Genomic DNA, 14,653 nt, shown 5'->3' with positions numbered 1-14,653 from the left:
CGTGCGCCCCTAACCGCACGACCAACTCGCCCAGTTTAGGCCGAGAAGCCTTGGCGAGATGATGGGGCTATGTAGACAAATTATTGCAATCGTTGGTATTTAAACGTGATTAAAATTGGAAATATGACACTCGGTTGTTTGTTTTGGTCTATTATGGAGTTTTTATTTAGCTGTTCCTGAAATGATTGTTTTGTTTCCAGATTTTAAGTTGTAAAATGACTTCCTTTAATGGAAAAAGGAGAGCAGGAAATAGTATGAATGAAGAGAACTGAAGAAACATCTACAATCATTTTTGTGTTTGTAGATAGCTCTATATGACATTTGAAGGAATAATAATAATAATAATAATAATAATAATATATTTTATTAATATTAATGTTAATATATTATATCAATAATTATAATTAATTCTTCTTCTTCTTCTTCTTCTTCTTCTTCTTCTTCTTCTTCTTCTTCTTATTATTATTATTATTATTATTATTATTATAAAGGACTCAAATGTTCACATGGTGATGCACAAATATCTGATATGGTATGAATATAGGCTTCTACACGTATTGTATGAAGGGAAAGTAAAAAAAATGTATACGCAGAAAATATGTTCAATTGCTGGTACTACTATATACACGCATAAACAATGATAAATATACAATTTCAAGCTATCATACACATCAGTGGCATTACAAGAAAGGAAAGGAAAAATATGTAATTTAATCCATCAGGTTAATATCTAAAAACTGAATATTCATAATCATGAGCAGCTAATTACATTATAACCGTCAATATTATCAGTACTGTAAGAAATATATCGAGAAATCAACATTACCTTCTGATCATAATGAAGAATAACAGTGTATCAATCTACAGGTTGTGAAACAAAATTGTTTTTGTTAGCCTACACGATGCATACGTATATTCGTATACGCTTTTTACAAACAGCTTGATTAACCTGATGACATGATTTTTAGGATATTTACTTTCAAAGGCATGACCATTCAGTGAAAGAAATATGTCATACCTTAAATTTCTTAAAACATTGATTTTAGTCCTCCAGGTAAGGTCCAAACATCTCATTCAAGCCAATAGGGGGGGAATCGCGAAGTCGGAACAGGTGTCGTGCAAAATATTATTTTATACATACTTGTGAAATGATATGCGACTGACCTTTATGAACCTCTCTGTGCAGCCATAGAGAATGGCATTTTCCTTCAGAGAAATACAAACTTTAATTTATCGGGAAACTGCAGGAGTGACAGTGCCGAACAAGTCAGCTTTAGCCAAACAGCGCGCTCGTTCAAATTCGCATGCAACTGCAACGCCAGTTAGCTCTAGTGTATATTTTACTAACTGTAAGCTGCCGAGTCGAGAGATCAGGATTAATTCATTCCATGAAATCTCAGAATTTAGGCAACACTATGCATTTTATAACAGGCTACATTGCTGAGTAGAAGGATGAGGATGAATTCATCCCGTGACATCTGAGATTTTAGGCAGCACTACACATTTTATAACAGGCTACATTGCTGAGTTGATGGGTGAGGTTGAATTCATCCCGTATATCTTAGAATTCAACACTGGTTATGACTAAGCTCTCGGCTGATGGAAGAGCGTAAACAGAGGATATTTCGTCGCTGCCAGGACCAAACCACCTATGTGAAGTAGTTTAGCTTAGAACTTTGGCCGGTAAGGTTCTGTCATCTAAGGTGCAATATTGTGTGCATATTGTCAAGGCATTCTCGCTCTTCATAATGTTTGTGCTGCGGGTCAGTATATCTCCAAAAATATTATCACCTATGAGGTTTTGTCCCGGCAACGACGATTTGCTCTGCCGCGATTTTAAATCTGGTTTGAGGGACTTTAAAAAAAAAAGAAGTTTATTTATTGTTGCTTTAACTTAGAAAGTCATATCGCTACATTCATTTTTATACATAGATGAATAATTGCATTGATTACATAGAGTTACAATTGGAAATATAACATTCTTTTTGCTATTGGCTTTACGTCGCACCGACACAGATACGTCTTACGGCGACGATGGGACAGGAAAGGGCTAGGACTGGGAGAGAAGCGGCCGTGGCCTTAATTAAGGTACAGCCCCAGCATTTGCCTGGTGTGAAAATGGGAAACCACGGAAAACCACCTTCAGGGCTGCCGACAGTGGGGTTCGAATTCACTATCTCCCGGATGCAAGCTCACAGCTGCGCGCCCCTAACCACACGTCCAACTCGACCGGTCGTACCGAGTGTGCCTGCCTGAATATTGGCGGGATGCAGCTGGGGAGTTAGATAACTTAATTCTTTAGCATGCCATTCCTCTGGTTCATAAATTTTCTGATACTACTGATACGTAACACACAGGTTCATCACAGCATTCGAGCTATTCAATCCCTACTCTGAGGTACTGATTGGAATGATCAGTGTGCATAACGGAATAATGCCAGAAGAGTGTTTACGGCACTCTGCGGCCTGGTCATTCCAGCTCTAGAACTTTGGACTGTTAGATCGGCACCGTAGTACTGTTCGTTAATAGTGAGAAAATGTGCGGTTTTTCATTTGATCGAGTATTTTATATGATAACACTGCTTTTAATTACTACATTCCTAATGACGTTTTCGTAATGACCTATGTTGACTTCAGTTAGGAAATCCAAAACGTCAGTCTTTCTGAGAATCCCATAGCGAGGCACGGGTACATCACCTAGTTTTCAATAAATTTTATTCAGTTAGGCACTGTGGCACATTTTTTTATTGTAGAGGTGGTATATCCACAGTCCTTCCTGCACCCTATTATGGTGCGGGAAGGACCAATGGCGACTTTAAGGTGAAGCGTCAGAGAAAAGCTGAGTATCTTCACATCAAACCCACTCATCGAGACTTAAAAAGGTGGGGGGGGGGGGTGCAGAATGGACATACGACATCATAATGGACGATACAGATGTAAAATTATCTCATAATTTAGTATTCATATAGTACACACATCAAAAATATGCATGCACTGAACAGTTCATGACACTGTACACAAAGGTGGATGTGAAAGATATAAACTTATCACACCCCAATACCAAATGATTGCAACTGGCAAATGAACGAGTGGTTATTCTAAAATCAGAGCATTATGCACGTCAACCTCGACATGCTTTTTACGAGGTAACTCATTTACCTGCTGTGCTGTACGCGTGTACTCTTCTTCCACCAGTTCAAGACACTATCGCAATGGTGATTCCGTGGAGATCTTGTATATGGTGTGGCATGGCGGAACTTGCACGAACAGCTTGTTTTAGTCGTTCCAAAGCATGTTCAATAAATTTAACATCTGGGAAGAAAGGAGGTCACTGTAGTCGAGCAATATGGGCATTATGACCGCACGTTGGGCACGGGTGTTGTGTTGTTTCAAAATGCCGACGATGCCGTTTCACAACAGTGTGAGTATGTTGCCCTCTACTGAAGCGTCTTACAGGATCTCCCATATAAACTAAGACCGAACTCACGGTGTTTGTACTCTTCGCTACGAATTTATGTCGCTCGCGGTCGCCCTGCTTTAAGCGTGTACACAATCTTGTATGAAATCTTACCTTATAAAAATGCTGGAAGTGTCGTCCGCCCTGCGTTGTACAGGCATTGTATCTTGTAACCACATTCTGGCCGACGCCAGTGAGTTCTGCCACTGATTTGTTTCTTTCTTCTTTGTATTTCATTCGAAATATTTCCTTTCAGTTCCTCCAATGTGTGAGGATTTGTTCGATACATTTTTTTCTTTCAATTTACCCCACAAGTAAAAATCACACACTTTAGATCTAAGGAACGAGGGGGAAATAGACCAGCACTGATCACTCTGCCTGCAAACACTTTCGAGATTGTAAGAAGGGGATCTTCTGCTGTATGAGCATGGGCTAAATCTTGTTGAAACCACCCACGCGATTTGTTTCTTCCATTAACTGATGGATGAACGGCGTCAAAATGTAATCTTGGTACCTCTCTGCATTTACTGTCGTCTCGAAAAACTAGGCCCAATTATTCGTCTTGCACTAACAGCACACCAAACACCAATCTTCCTTTCATAATGAGGGACTTTATAAATACCATTCGGATTTTCTGCACACCGACAGCGAGACTTATGACTGTTCACACGACCATTAAGATGAAACCAGGCCTCATCCAAAAGGAACCCAAGCTGTGGGTCAAATAAACGATCATTCAATGATGCAAGATACCACTCACAATATCTCACTCTTGCGGCTGGATCAACAGGTTTTAAACAACGGGCCCGTGAAAACCTGTGCGGTATGACGTGTAAGAGCTTTGCACCTCTGTGAACAGAAGAAACCGACAACCCTACTTGGTATGCTAAACTTGTGAGCGATTTATTCGGTGACCGTTCAAGATTCTCTCTAGCTTTTCCTCTGTTAAAACAGTTCGAGTGCACGTATGTTTTTTTTATTGAGCAGTGAGCCTGTAGTTTCAAATTCACTTACAATTACAGTACGTGAATCTGTGGACGTGAAGGTGGCACTTCACCAGGAAATAGTTGAATAAATGCATCGCGCACCCGTCGCGCCGACTCGTACCTAAAATAATTTTACATACAAAAATACGGTGTTGCAATGATAATTGCCTCACCATGTTAACAGCTGAGATTCAGACTGGCGACTGCTGCTTGCGAGGTCGAAAATGTGCACGCTGCTTGCAAGGTCAAGAACTATGCGCGCGCCTCCAACACTGCAGCTTACGCATCGGAGAGAAAAACGCCGCTTGGACGGTCTTAGTTTATATGGGAGACTCTGTACAGCCAGGAGAGAAGTATGGTCTCTCTAGGATTCTGCAACAGGGTCGATAATCCATTTCATAGTTTCGTTAATCTGATATTCTTTATATACCGAGCGAAGTGGCCACGATGTTGGCACGCTACGGCTTTGTAGCCAAGCTCTGCATTCGTGAGACGAGTGCGTTCGAACCACACTGTCGACTGTCCTGAAATGGTTTTCTATGGTTTCCCATTTTCGTCTACAGGCGAATGCCGGGACAGTTCCTATTCATAGGCCACAGTCGATTCCTTCCACCTCATTATCCAATTCATTCACTATCATTCATTTCATCTTCACTAGCTCCTCGACTGAGGTTGGCGTCAGGAAGTGCATCTGGCTAGAAAAACAAGCCATATAATTTCATCTCACCTCATCCCCGACTCCGTATCAGGAAACGGTACTAAGATTTAGAAATATCGATCCTCCTCATATATAAACATATTACAACAGTTTTCAGAAGAGTGAAAATAACAATTTTGATAGACAATACCAATAATGATTACAAAAATGAGCTTTCCTTTCCGAAAAGTTCGCACTATGAATATTTCTAATATTCACAAATAAGTTTGAGTGGCGTCTTTAAAAGTAGCAAAGATCACAATATGAAGATAAAGTTTGAATACAAGAGGACAAATTGGGGCAAATATTCATTTATAGGAGGGGGAGTTAGGGATTGGAATAACTTACTAAGGGAGATATTCAATAAATTTCCAATGTCATTGAAATCATTTAAGAAAAGGCTAGGAAAACAACAGATAGGGAATCTGGCACCTGGGCGACTGCCTTAAATGCAGATCAGTATTGATTGATTATCAAACAATAAATAATTTAAATTACGTTTCAAAATCCATGTTACATTATTTGCGTTTAACGTATTTTAATAAATTAATACTATTCGCATTTGTACATTTCGGAGATAAATAACACAAACGATGCCATTTTAAAGGAACTACCACGTTACTACACAACATGACAGAAAGAGTTTAGCCAAATTTTGTCCCACTGATTGTTGAAACAAGCCTAGGCCTACCTTTATGTAGTGTCCGTCTTTTCCAGCTTTGGCGATTAGGTCCCAGTCGATCGTCTTCACGTAGCACAACTGCGGATTCTTCTCCAGACGCACACTCCCACGTAGAATGTCGGTGAGCGAATGGAGCCCGATCTCCTGCAAATAAAATATGTACTGTCAGAACAGCATCAGTCCGAGGCAGTTTCCAAGTTCTAGAAGAAGCTAGGCTGACACCCAGACCTTGGGAGAGCAGTAGCCCGTAATGTGTTACTACTAAAGTACGTCACGTTATTTTCCACAGGTAATATTAAATTTCTTGGATACTAAGCGGGTCAATTTCCCATTATTTATTTGTTTTGGTTGCTTGTGTTCGATTTACGAATGGTATTTAATTGTTTGTGTCTAGAAAGAAGGAAAAAAATACCCAATACAGTTGTTGAAATATTAAAGAGGATTTAAAATAGGTTGTACTGTGGGATATTCAATAAGGATCATATGCTTCACGCCTATCTCAGTACAGTCAGAAACAAAATTTGGGATCGTATTCGAAACAGGGGGAGCGCTTTCAGAAATATATTTTTGACTTCAAACGTCGCTATTAAGGACAATGCAACGAGAGAATGACGGAAGGTCATGTTTAGGGGCTACTAAGAGGTAACTCCTCCAAACCCCATGGCACTACAGCACTTGAAGAGCCAAGGTACCAAGCGACCGCTGCTCAGCGCGAAGGCCTGCAGATTACGATGTGTCGTGTGGTCAGCACGACGAATCCTCTCGGCCGTTATTCTTGGCTTTCTAGACCGAGGCCGCTATGTTACCGTCAGATAGCTCTTCAATTCTAATCACGTAGGCTGAGTGGACCTCGAACCAGACCTCAGGTCCAGGTAAAAATCGCTGACCTGGCCGAGAATCGAACCCGGGACCTCCGGGTAAGAGGCAGGCACGCGCTGCCCCTACCCTTTTAACACGGCTGCTTTTGTGGGAAATTTGTCATAAACAAATCTTTCTAAATTGAAAGTTTGGTCCCTCACGATTGAATGCAAATGTACCTGTTTAAAACAATTTCATTAAAAAGGAATGTAAGCCTATTTGTCAGCAAATAGGCTACCTGGGGAACTATCGATTAGACTTTCAAGAAATTTCTAAATTTAACATATTGTTTTAGAATGATCTGATCTTAAGTATTTCCAAAATCGTTTCAGTAGCCTTCCAGCAAATAAAATAAGATCGGCTATACCTGGGAGACGACTTAATTTATTTGAACTTCAAAACATCTCTCAATATAATACTGCTATGACTTATGACCCGACTAGTTGTCCTATCTACATTCTACAGGTCGGTCATTTTGGTGTCACAGTACTACGAATGCCAAGTTCCCAGTCACAGACAGCGCTGAAGAATGCCCTGCTGTGCTCCTTCAGTGTGTTAACTCCTCGTGCTTATCAGCCCCTCCAAACCACGGATCGAATAGCCCGAATGCAATGATGGACCAGTACGTCAAGTACCAGTAGTTATCAGGGATGCAGAGAAATTGGCAAGATAAAAAATAACATTTTCAAAATCCCCAGCTCCTTCCCACCAATATTCAGAGAAAGGCTGTTCCACTCGCGCATCAAGCAGATGTCCGTTCACGTGCTCTTAGAGACAGACAATACATACAGATTTCGGGACCAGTAATCTTTCTACTACGGTAAAACTGTACGAGACACAAGAACAAAATCTACTATACCTCCTCTCTTCGTCACAAAGGATTCTAAGGTAAGAACGGTGGAAATATAAATTTTAACAAATATCTTACACATTTTCTTTATTATTCGTCGTAGGATCAATTTACAATTTACAATTTTTGTTATTTATGTGTTTATCTACCTATCTGAAAGTACATAGGTTTTACTCCCGATTAAGTACCTTCGTAACATTCGTTATCAATCTATATGTATGAAGTCAAATGTAACAAAAAACAATGTTAAAAATCAACAAAAAGCAAAATAAAATGGATGTGAACATTATATATGATGCCATTTACAATTTAAAAGAAATGAAAAATGCACTAGGAAATCACAAAGCAAAAGACAATATAAAAACAAATTTAAAGCACAAATGGGTACACTGGGAAATATGATGAATACCAAAAAGAAAGAAAGGAAGAAAGAGTGAATTATCAAAAATTTACAGATTGTAAAGGCAGGCTTCTAGTTTCTTATTGAATTCATTATCCGATTCGGTGAATATATCGACTTCTTTGGTTAGAGTGTTATAAAGCGTTCTCATTTTTACGAAAGGTGAATTTGACTGATGCAATGTTTTTGACCTTTGAACGTGAAATAATTGGTGCTGACGTGATCTTGTCTGCGGAACATGGAATTAAATGCGGTTCAACAGGTCCAAAGAATCAAATCGTCCTATTATAATTTTTCTTAGAATTTGTATAGAAATTAAGGACCGTCTGGTTTTTAATGAAGGAAATTGAAATATAGGCTACTCCTCAATAACTGGGTTGATGTGTCGAATGGGTGAAAGGTATTAGAAGTTTTGAAATAAAGATAACGTAGGAACGTTTTTGTACAATTTCAATACCTTTCACTTACTGCTTTGTATACGGTCTCCAAATTATTACAGAATATCCCGGTATGCTCCTTAATAGGGTAACATATAATTCATTCAGTACAGAGGGCTGGGTAAAAGGTCTCGAATTTCTTATCAAAAACCCTAGCATTCAGTTAGCATTCTTTGTTATTGTATTGATATGATCTTTGAACGTTAGCTTACAGTAAAATATTATACTAAGGTCCTTAAACGTTAAAACCCCATCCAATTTTGCCCCGCGTAATATGATAGGCTGAGACTTCAAATTCCTTTCTCCTGGTAAACGTCATGTATTTACATTTACTAACATTCAAAGACAAATATCACACCAAGAAATTGCATTATCAATGTCCTTTTGCAACTCATCCTGGTCTTTGTGGTCGCTAATGTATTTGTAAAGTTTCAAATCATCTGCAAAAGTAAACAGTTAAAATGTTGTCTGGTAAATCATTAATCAGAATTTAAATTGCATTGTTAAAAGAAACAAACTGCTGTCTATTTTTAAAATAAGAAAACATTAACTGCAACGACTGTTTACAAAAAAACAAATTTATACATTTTTGTAGTTAAAATGTTATGGTCGACTTTACCGGATGCTTTTTCGAAATCCATACAAACAACATCAGTCCTTCCGTTGGTATTAATGGTATCATACAAATTTTGAGTATAGCCAAAAAGATTGGTGCTAACTGATCTGTTGGGTACAAATACAGGTTTAAATTCAGATAAGGTAATCTTAACATAGTTATAAATCTTATTGTGCAATATATGGTCGTATACCTTAGCTATGGCGTTGATAACGCACACTGGACGATGATTAGATATCATTACAAAACTGCCTGTCTTAAAAATGGCTGCAACTGTAGCTATTTTCCATTCCCCATTTCACTTTTAACGTGCCTCCAGAAATTTGTTACATCAGGAGAAGAAGCATGGGGAGATATCCGTGAGAGGCTTCAGTTGGAAAATAATTATAGCGGCAGGACTGACCACAAATATAAAATTAGAAGGAATTTTAGCAGAAGCGACTGGGGTACATTTTCATTCATTGGGAAGGGTGTGAAGGAGTGGAACTGTTTACCAGGGGTAGTGTTTGATCCTTTTCCAAAATCTGTACAGATATTCAAGAAGAGAATAAACAGGAACAGAGAAAACAAATGAAATGTTAGAGGGCATTCGACCAGTGCAGTTAATGTAAATAAAAAATGTCTGGTCTAAGGAGTTTGGACAGCCAAAGTAGGGGACTGCCTGTAGGGGTGAAGTACAGTGGGGACTTCGAGGGCCCTGGGACCGCTACGGTAGCTGTGAAGGCCCTTCAGGAACTCTGAAAAGTGGTGGCAAAAGGGGCTCTGGTTAAGACGCAGCAGGTCGTTATGCTACTTAGGTTCCAGAATGGGTAAAAAAAAGTAAATAAATGCAATGTAAATTTTAATCTTATACCAGTTGTATAGTATCATTTGAAGTAATTCCACATACTGTATATCAGTTGACTATATTTGTAGTAGTACAGGAAATATTATAAGTAGAATTTTGTAAACAATATAAATTTATTAAGGATGAACTGTGTGTTTAATAGAAAAAAATTCTTAGTGTAAATTCTATAATATTGTATTATAGGAAAATTTTCTTCATGTTAATTTAATATTTAGTGCTTGACAATAATGTATTTTAGTGTACCATTTGCCACCGAGGTAGACAGCTCATTTGCAAATAAAGAGATTTTGATTTGATTTGAATCGATCATCACAGTACCTGGAGAACTTCCTCTTTTTGGCACACTTCCTTTCCTTTTTGATTATCGGAAAGATATCATGATTAAACCAGACTAGACATTTTAACTTTTTAATGACATGACCCTTAGGTATGCAATTATCGAAGCATCTATATATTGACGAGTAAAAGAAATCCACAGCCTGAAGATTAAAAATGGAAGTTAATTAGTCAATAAATCAGCATAAGCCCTAATTACAGCATATACGGTGGTATACCAACAGGGCCACTCGATCTTCATTTATCGTTAGGACCAGATATCGGAGATTTTCAACCCTCAACCTTATCCTACTTTCCAGTATCCTCTCCATTATCTTAGCAATATGGGATATCAGCGTAATTCCCCTGTAGGTCTTCAATACTTTCTTATCGCCTTTCTTGAAAATTGGGATGATTATTCCTTTTTGCCAATCCGCAAGGACCTCCTCACTCTCCCAGACAATCTTGAGAACTCGATATGTCCACTGCAGGCCTATAGCTCCAGCTGCTTTTATTATCTCCACTGACATTTCATCTATTCCAACAGATTTTCCATTCTTCATCTTTCTTACTGCCATTTCAGTTTGACTCATTGTAATTTCTTTATTCATTTCTTCATAAACTAATTGCCTTTCCTGGTGGTCCACTGAATGGCTGTCATTAGTTCTCCTGTTCAGCAACTTCTGAAAATACTCTTTCCATCTATTTCTTATTTCTTCTGGCTTTGTTATTAATACGCCACCTTCATCCTTCACAAATCTGGAGTTTACGTGAACTCTCTTTTTGTTTCTTAAGATACCATACAGTAATTTCTTGCTACCCTGCGTATCCTCCCTCAATTTCTGTGTGAATAAAGCCCAGCTTTTCCTCTTTTCTTCCCCCACTACCTTCTTGGTCAAATTCTTTACATTCACATATTTTCTCCTACTTTCTTCAGTCATAGATGTTTCCCATGCTTTCCATGCCATTTTCTTTTCCTCCACTTTAATCTTTACCCTGTCATTCCACCAGTGTGTCTCTTTGTCTTTTATATTTCCTGATGCCCTACCACATACCTCTTCTGCACATCCAACCAGTCCTTCCTTAAATCTTTTCCACTCACCTTCAACATTCCCCATCTCCGTCCTGGGTACCAAGGGTATTATTTCCCTTTGAAATTATTCTTGTATGCTTTTCTCCTTCAACTTCCATACATTAATTCTTTTCTCTCTTCTTAATTGTTTTTTTTTTCAATCTTTCCCACTTTTAATTTTCCTATCACAACTCTAAGAACTCCACCAAAGGCTTCTTCAGGCATGGCTGTAAAATCTAAAAGGTTCTTCCGGTGTTCTTTCTCTATGATTATATAATAAATCATGGTCTTTGTTCGCTCGTCTCCCAACCATACCTTGTAATTTTCTGACTATTCTTCTTCCTAACCCACGTGTTTCCAACAATCATGTGGTTCCTCATGCAAAAATCCACTAACAACTCCCTTTCTGGATTTACATTTCCATATCCGAAAGGCCCTACAACATTTTCCTTCCCTTGTCTTTCCATTCCAACTTGTGCATTTAGATCTCCCATCAATAGCACTTCCTTATCTTCTATCTGTCTCTCCATTTCCTCTAAAAGTCCTCTAGATGTTCATCTATGCAATCCGTTTGTGGGGCATACAACTGAAACAGATCTTTCATTCCATTTTCAAACTGCAGTCTCATCACCATCATCCTATCGCTGACGCATTTTGTATATTCCACACATTCTTGGATTTCTTTTCTAAGTATGATGGCCACTCCATTTTTTGCTTCAGGTCCAACGCTGTAATACAGCCTGTATTCTTCTTTCAGAGGAATCTCTCCCGTACCCATCTTCTTGGTCTCACACAGTCCAAGTATGGCTATATCTTTTTCTTTTATGAAGTCAACCAGTTCTTCTGTCTTTCCTGTGACATTTACTGTCACAGTCTTGATGTAGTTTGGTGCTGGATTCCCACTTCTCACAGTTCCCCAGCACCCGAAGAGCTGCGCGTCGCTTTTAGTAGGGAACGCCCTTACCTTTTCCGAGACACCATATCTGCTTTATCAATATAGGCTATTGATACGATGGGCTCGCCACATCCAAAGGCATGTTATACCTACTGCTAGATTCAAAATTAGGCCGCCCCTAACATGGAGACAGACGCCTTTCGTAGCCGCTCCTCTGGAGTACAGACGCTACGAGTTTAACCCTTCCGCCATCTCCACCATACCGAAGTCCACCTTCTCCGCCGTAGATGCCGTTGAGGTCTTCACTCGTACGTAACCCTGAACTGGGGCCCATACCAGATGTTATGCACCGGGTCAGTGTGCTCTGGGATTCACACAGGCAGGGGCGCCACCCCCTGGGTAGGGCTACCTCCGCAGAGGGTCCCTACGGGACTAAATTCGGCACCACGGCGTACCCGAAAACCATAAAAGTAGTTAGTGGGACGTAAAGCCAAGAACATTATTATTTTTACCAAATATAGGTTTCACATTTGAGTACAAATAAACACATACTTTACCAAAGTAGAGATATGTAGATACACTGACTGACAGAGCAAATGCAACACCAAGAAGGAGTGGTCAGAACTTTATGCCAATTGCAGGGTAGACTGACGTCACTGAGGTATGCTCATGATGTGAAATGCGCCGCTGTGCTGCGCACGCAGCGAACGATAAATGGGACACGGCGTTGGCGAATGGCCCACTTCGTACCGTGATTTCTCAGCCGACAGTCATTGTAGAACGTGTTGTCGTGTGCCACAGGACACGTGTATAGCTAAGAATGCCAGGCCGCCGTCAACGGAGCCATTTCCAGCAGACAGACGACTTTACGAGGGGTATGGTGATCGGGCTGAGAAGGGCAGGTTGGTCGCTTCGTCAAATCGCAGCCGATACCCATAGGGATGTGTCCACGGTGCAGCGCCTGTGGCGAAGATGGTTGGCGCAGGGACATGTGGCACGTGCGAGGGGTCCAGGCGCAGCCCGAGTGACGTCAGCACGCGAGGATCGGCGCATCCGCCGCCAAGCGGTGGCAGCCCCGCACGCCAAGTCAACCGCCATTCTTCAGCATGTGCAAGACACCCTGGCTGTTCCAATATCGACCAGAACAATTTCCCGTCGATTGGTTGAAGGAGGCCTGCACTCCCGGCGTCCGCTCAGAAGACTACCATTGACTCCACAGCATAGACGTGCACGCCTGGCATGGTGCCGGGCTAGAGCGACTTGGATGAGGGAATGGCGGAACGTCGTGTTCTCCGATGAGTCACGCTTCTGTTCTGTCAGTGATAGTCACCGCAGACGAGTGTGGCGTCGGCGTGGAGAAAGGTCAAATCCGGCAGTAACTGTGGAGCGCCCTACCGCTAGACAACGCGGCATCATGGTTTGGGGCGCTATTGCGTATGATTCCACGTCACCTCTAGTGCGTATTCAAGGCACGTTAAATGCCCACCGCTACGTGCAGCATGTGCTGCGGCCGGTGGCACTCCCGTACCTTCAGGGGCTGCCCAATGCTCTGTTTCAGCAGGATAATGCCCGCCCACACACTGCTCGCATCTCCCAACAGGCTCTACGAGGTGTACACATGCTTCCGTGGCCAGCGTACTCTCCGGATCTCTCACCAATCGAACACGTGTGGGATCTCATTGGACGCCGTTTGCAAACTCTGCCCCAGCCTCGTACGGACGACCAACTGTGGCAAATGGTTGACAGAGAATGGAGAACCATCCCTCAGGACACCATCCGCACTCTTATTGACTCTGTACCTCGACGTGTTTCTGCGTGCATCGCCGCTCGCGGTGGTCCTACATCCTACTGAGTCGATGCCGTGCGCATTGTGTAACCTGCATATCGGTTTGAAATAAACATCAATTATTCTTCCGTGCCGACTCTGTTTTTTCCCCAACTTTCATCCCTTTCGAACCACTCCTCCGTGGTGTTGCATTTGCTCTGTCAGTCAGTGTATACTGGTTCAAAAGTGGGCTTTTTTTAGTTTTCCCTTATACAGTACTAGCAAGATACCCGTGCTTTACTATGGTTTTAAACTGAAGGTTATTTTTCACAGTTTTAAACTTTGGAAAGTCCTCCGTGTACTAGCATATAAAATACACCCTCAGTTCGTACGTCAATCGGTTTTGCAGGAATGCTTAATTACTTTCGGATCTAACTCATTTGAAAACCATGCAAATGGAATGTTTCAAAGTTCTATTTATTTAACATCTAGGGCGTAGTTGCGACCATCTGCGAAATTTTGACTTCGTACGTCGAACAGTAATGGAGAAATGAATGTTTTGTTCTTGGGACACAATGATTTAAAAATATTTCTTATTTAACATCTAGGACATAGAAGACCAACTTTAATGTAAAATTTGAAGTTCGTACGTGAAAGGTTTTCAGAAAATTGAATGATGTGATTGTCAACCCCCATATAAACTCCTTAAAGGAAAGACATTGTGAAGGCACGCTGAGTGGCTCAGATGGTTACGGCGCTGGCTTTTTGAGCCCAAGT

The 14,653-nt window shown here is 40.7% G+C and overlaps 1 protein-coding gene across 1 annotated transcript in view; it reads right to left on the bottom strand.

Moving 5' to 3' along the window:
- The window catches only part of LOC136863551 (insulin-like peptide receptor), a 462,473-nt gene that overhangs the window by 272,997 nt on the left and 174,823 nt on the right, over positions 1 to 14,653 (bottom strand). The window contains exon 4 of the mRNA XM_067139932.2: positions 5,831 to 5,965. Within this exon, the coding sequence (XP_066996033.2) occupies positions 5,831 to 5,965 (135 nt within the window). The remainder of the gene's footprint in view (positions 1 to 5,830; positions 5,966 to 14,653) is intronic.

Source organism: Anabrus simplex, chromosome 2, assembly GCF_040414725.1.
Source record: "Anabrus simplex isolate iqAnaSimp1 chromosome 2, ASM4041472v1, whole genome shotgun sequence".
Taxonomy (NCBI): Eukaryota; Metazoa; Arthropoda; class Insecta; order Orthoptera; family Tettigoniidae; genus Anabrus; species Anabrus simplex.
This window is presented reverse-complemented; position numbering and strand designations above follow the sequence as displayed.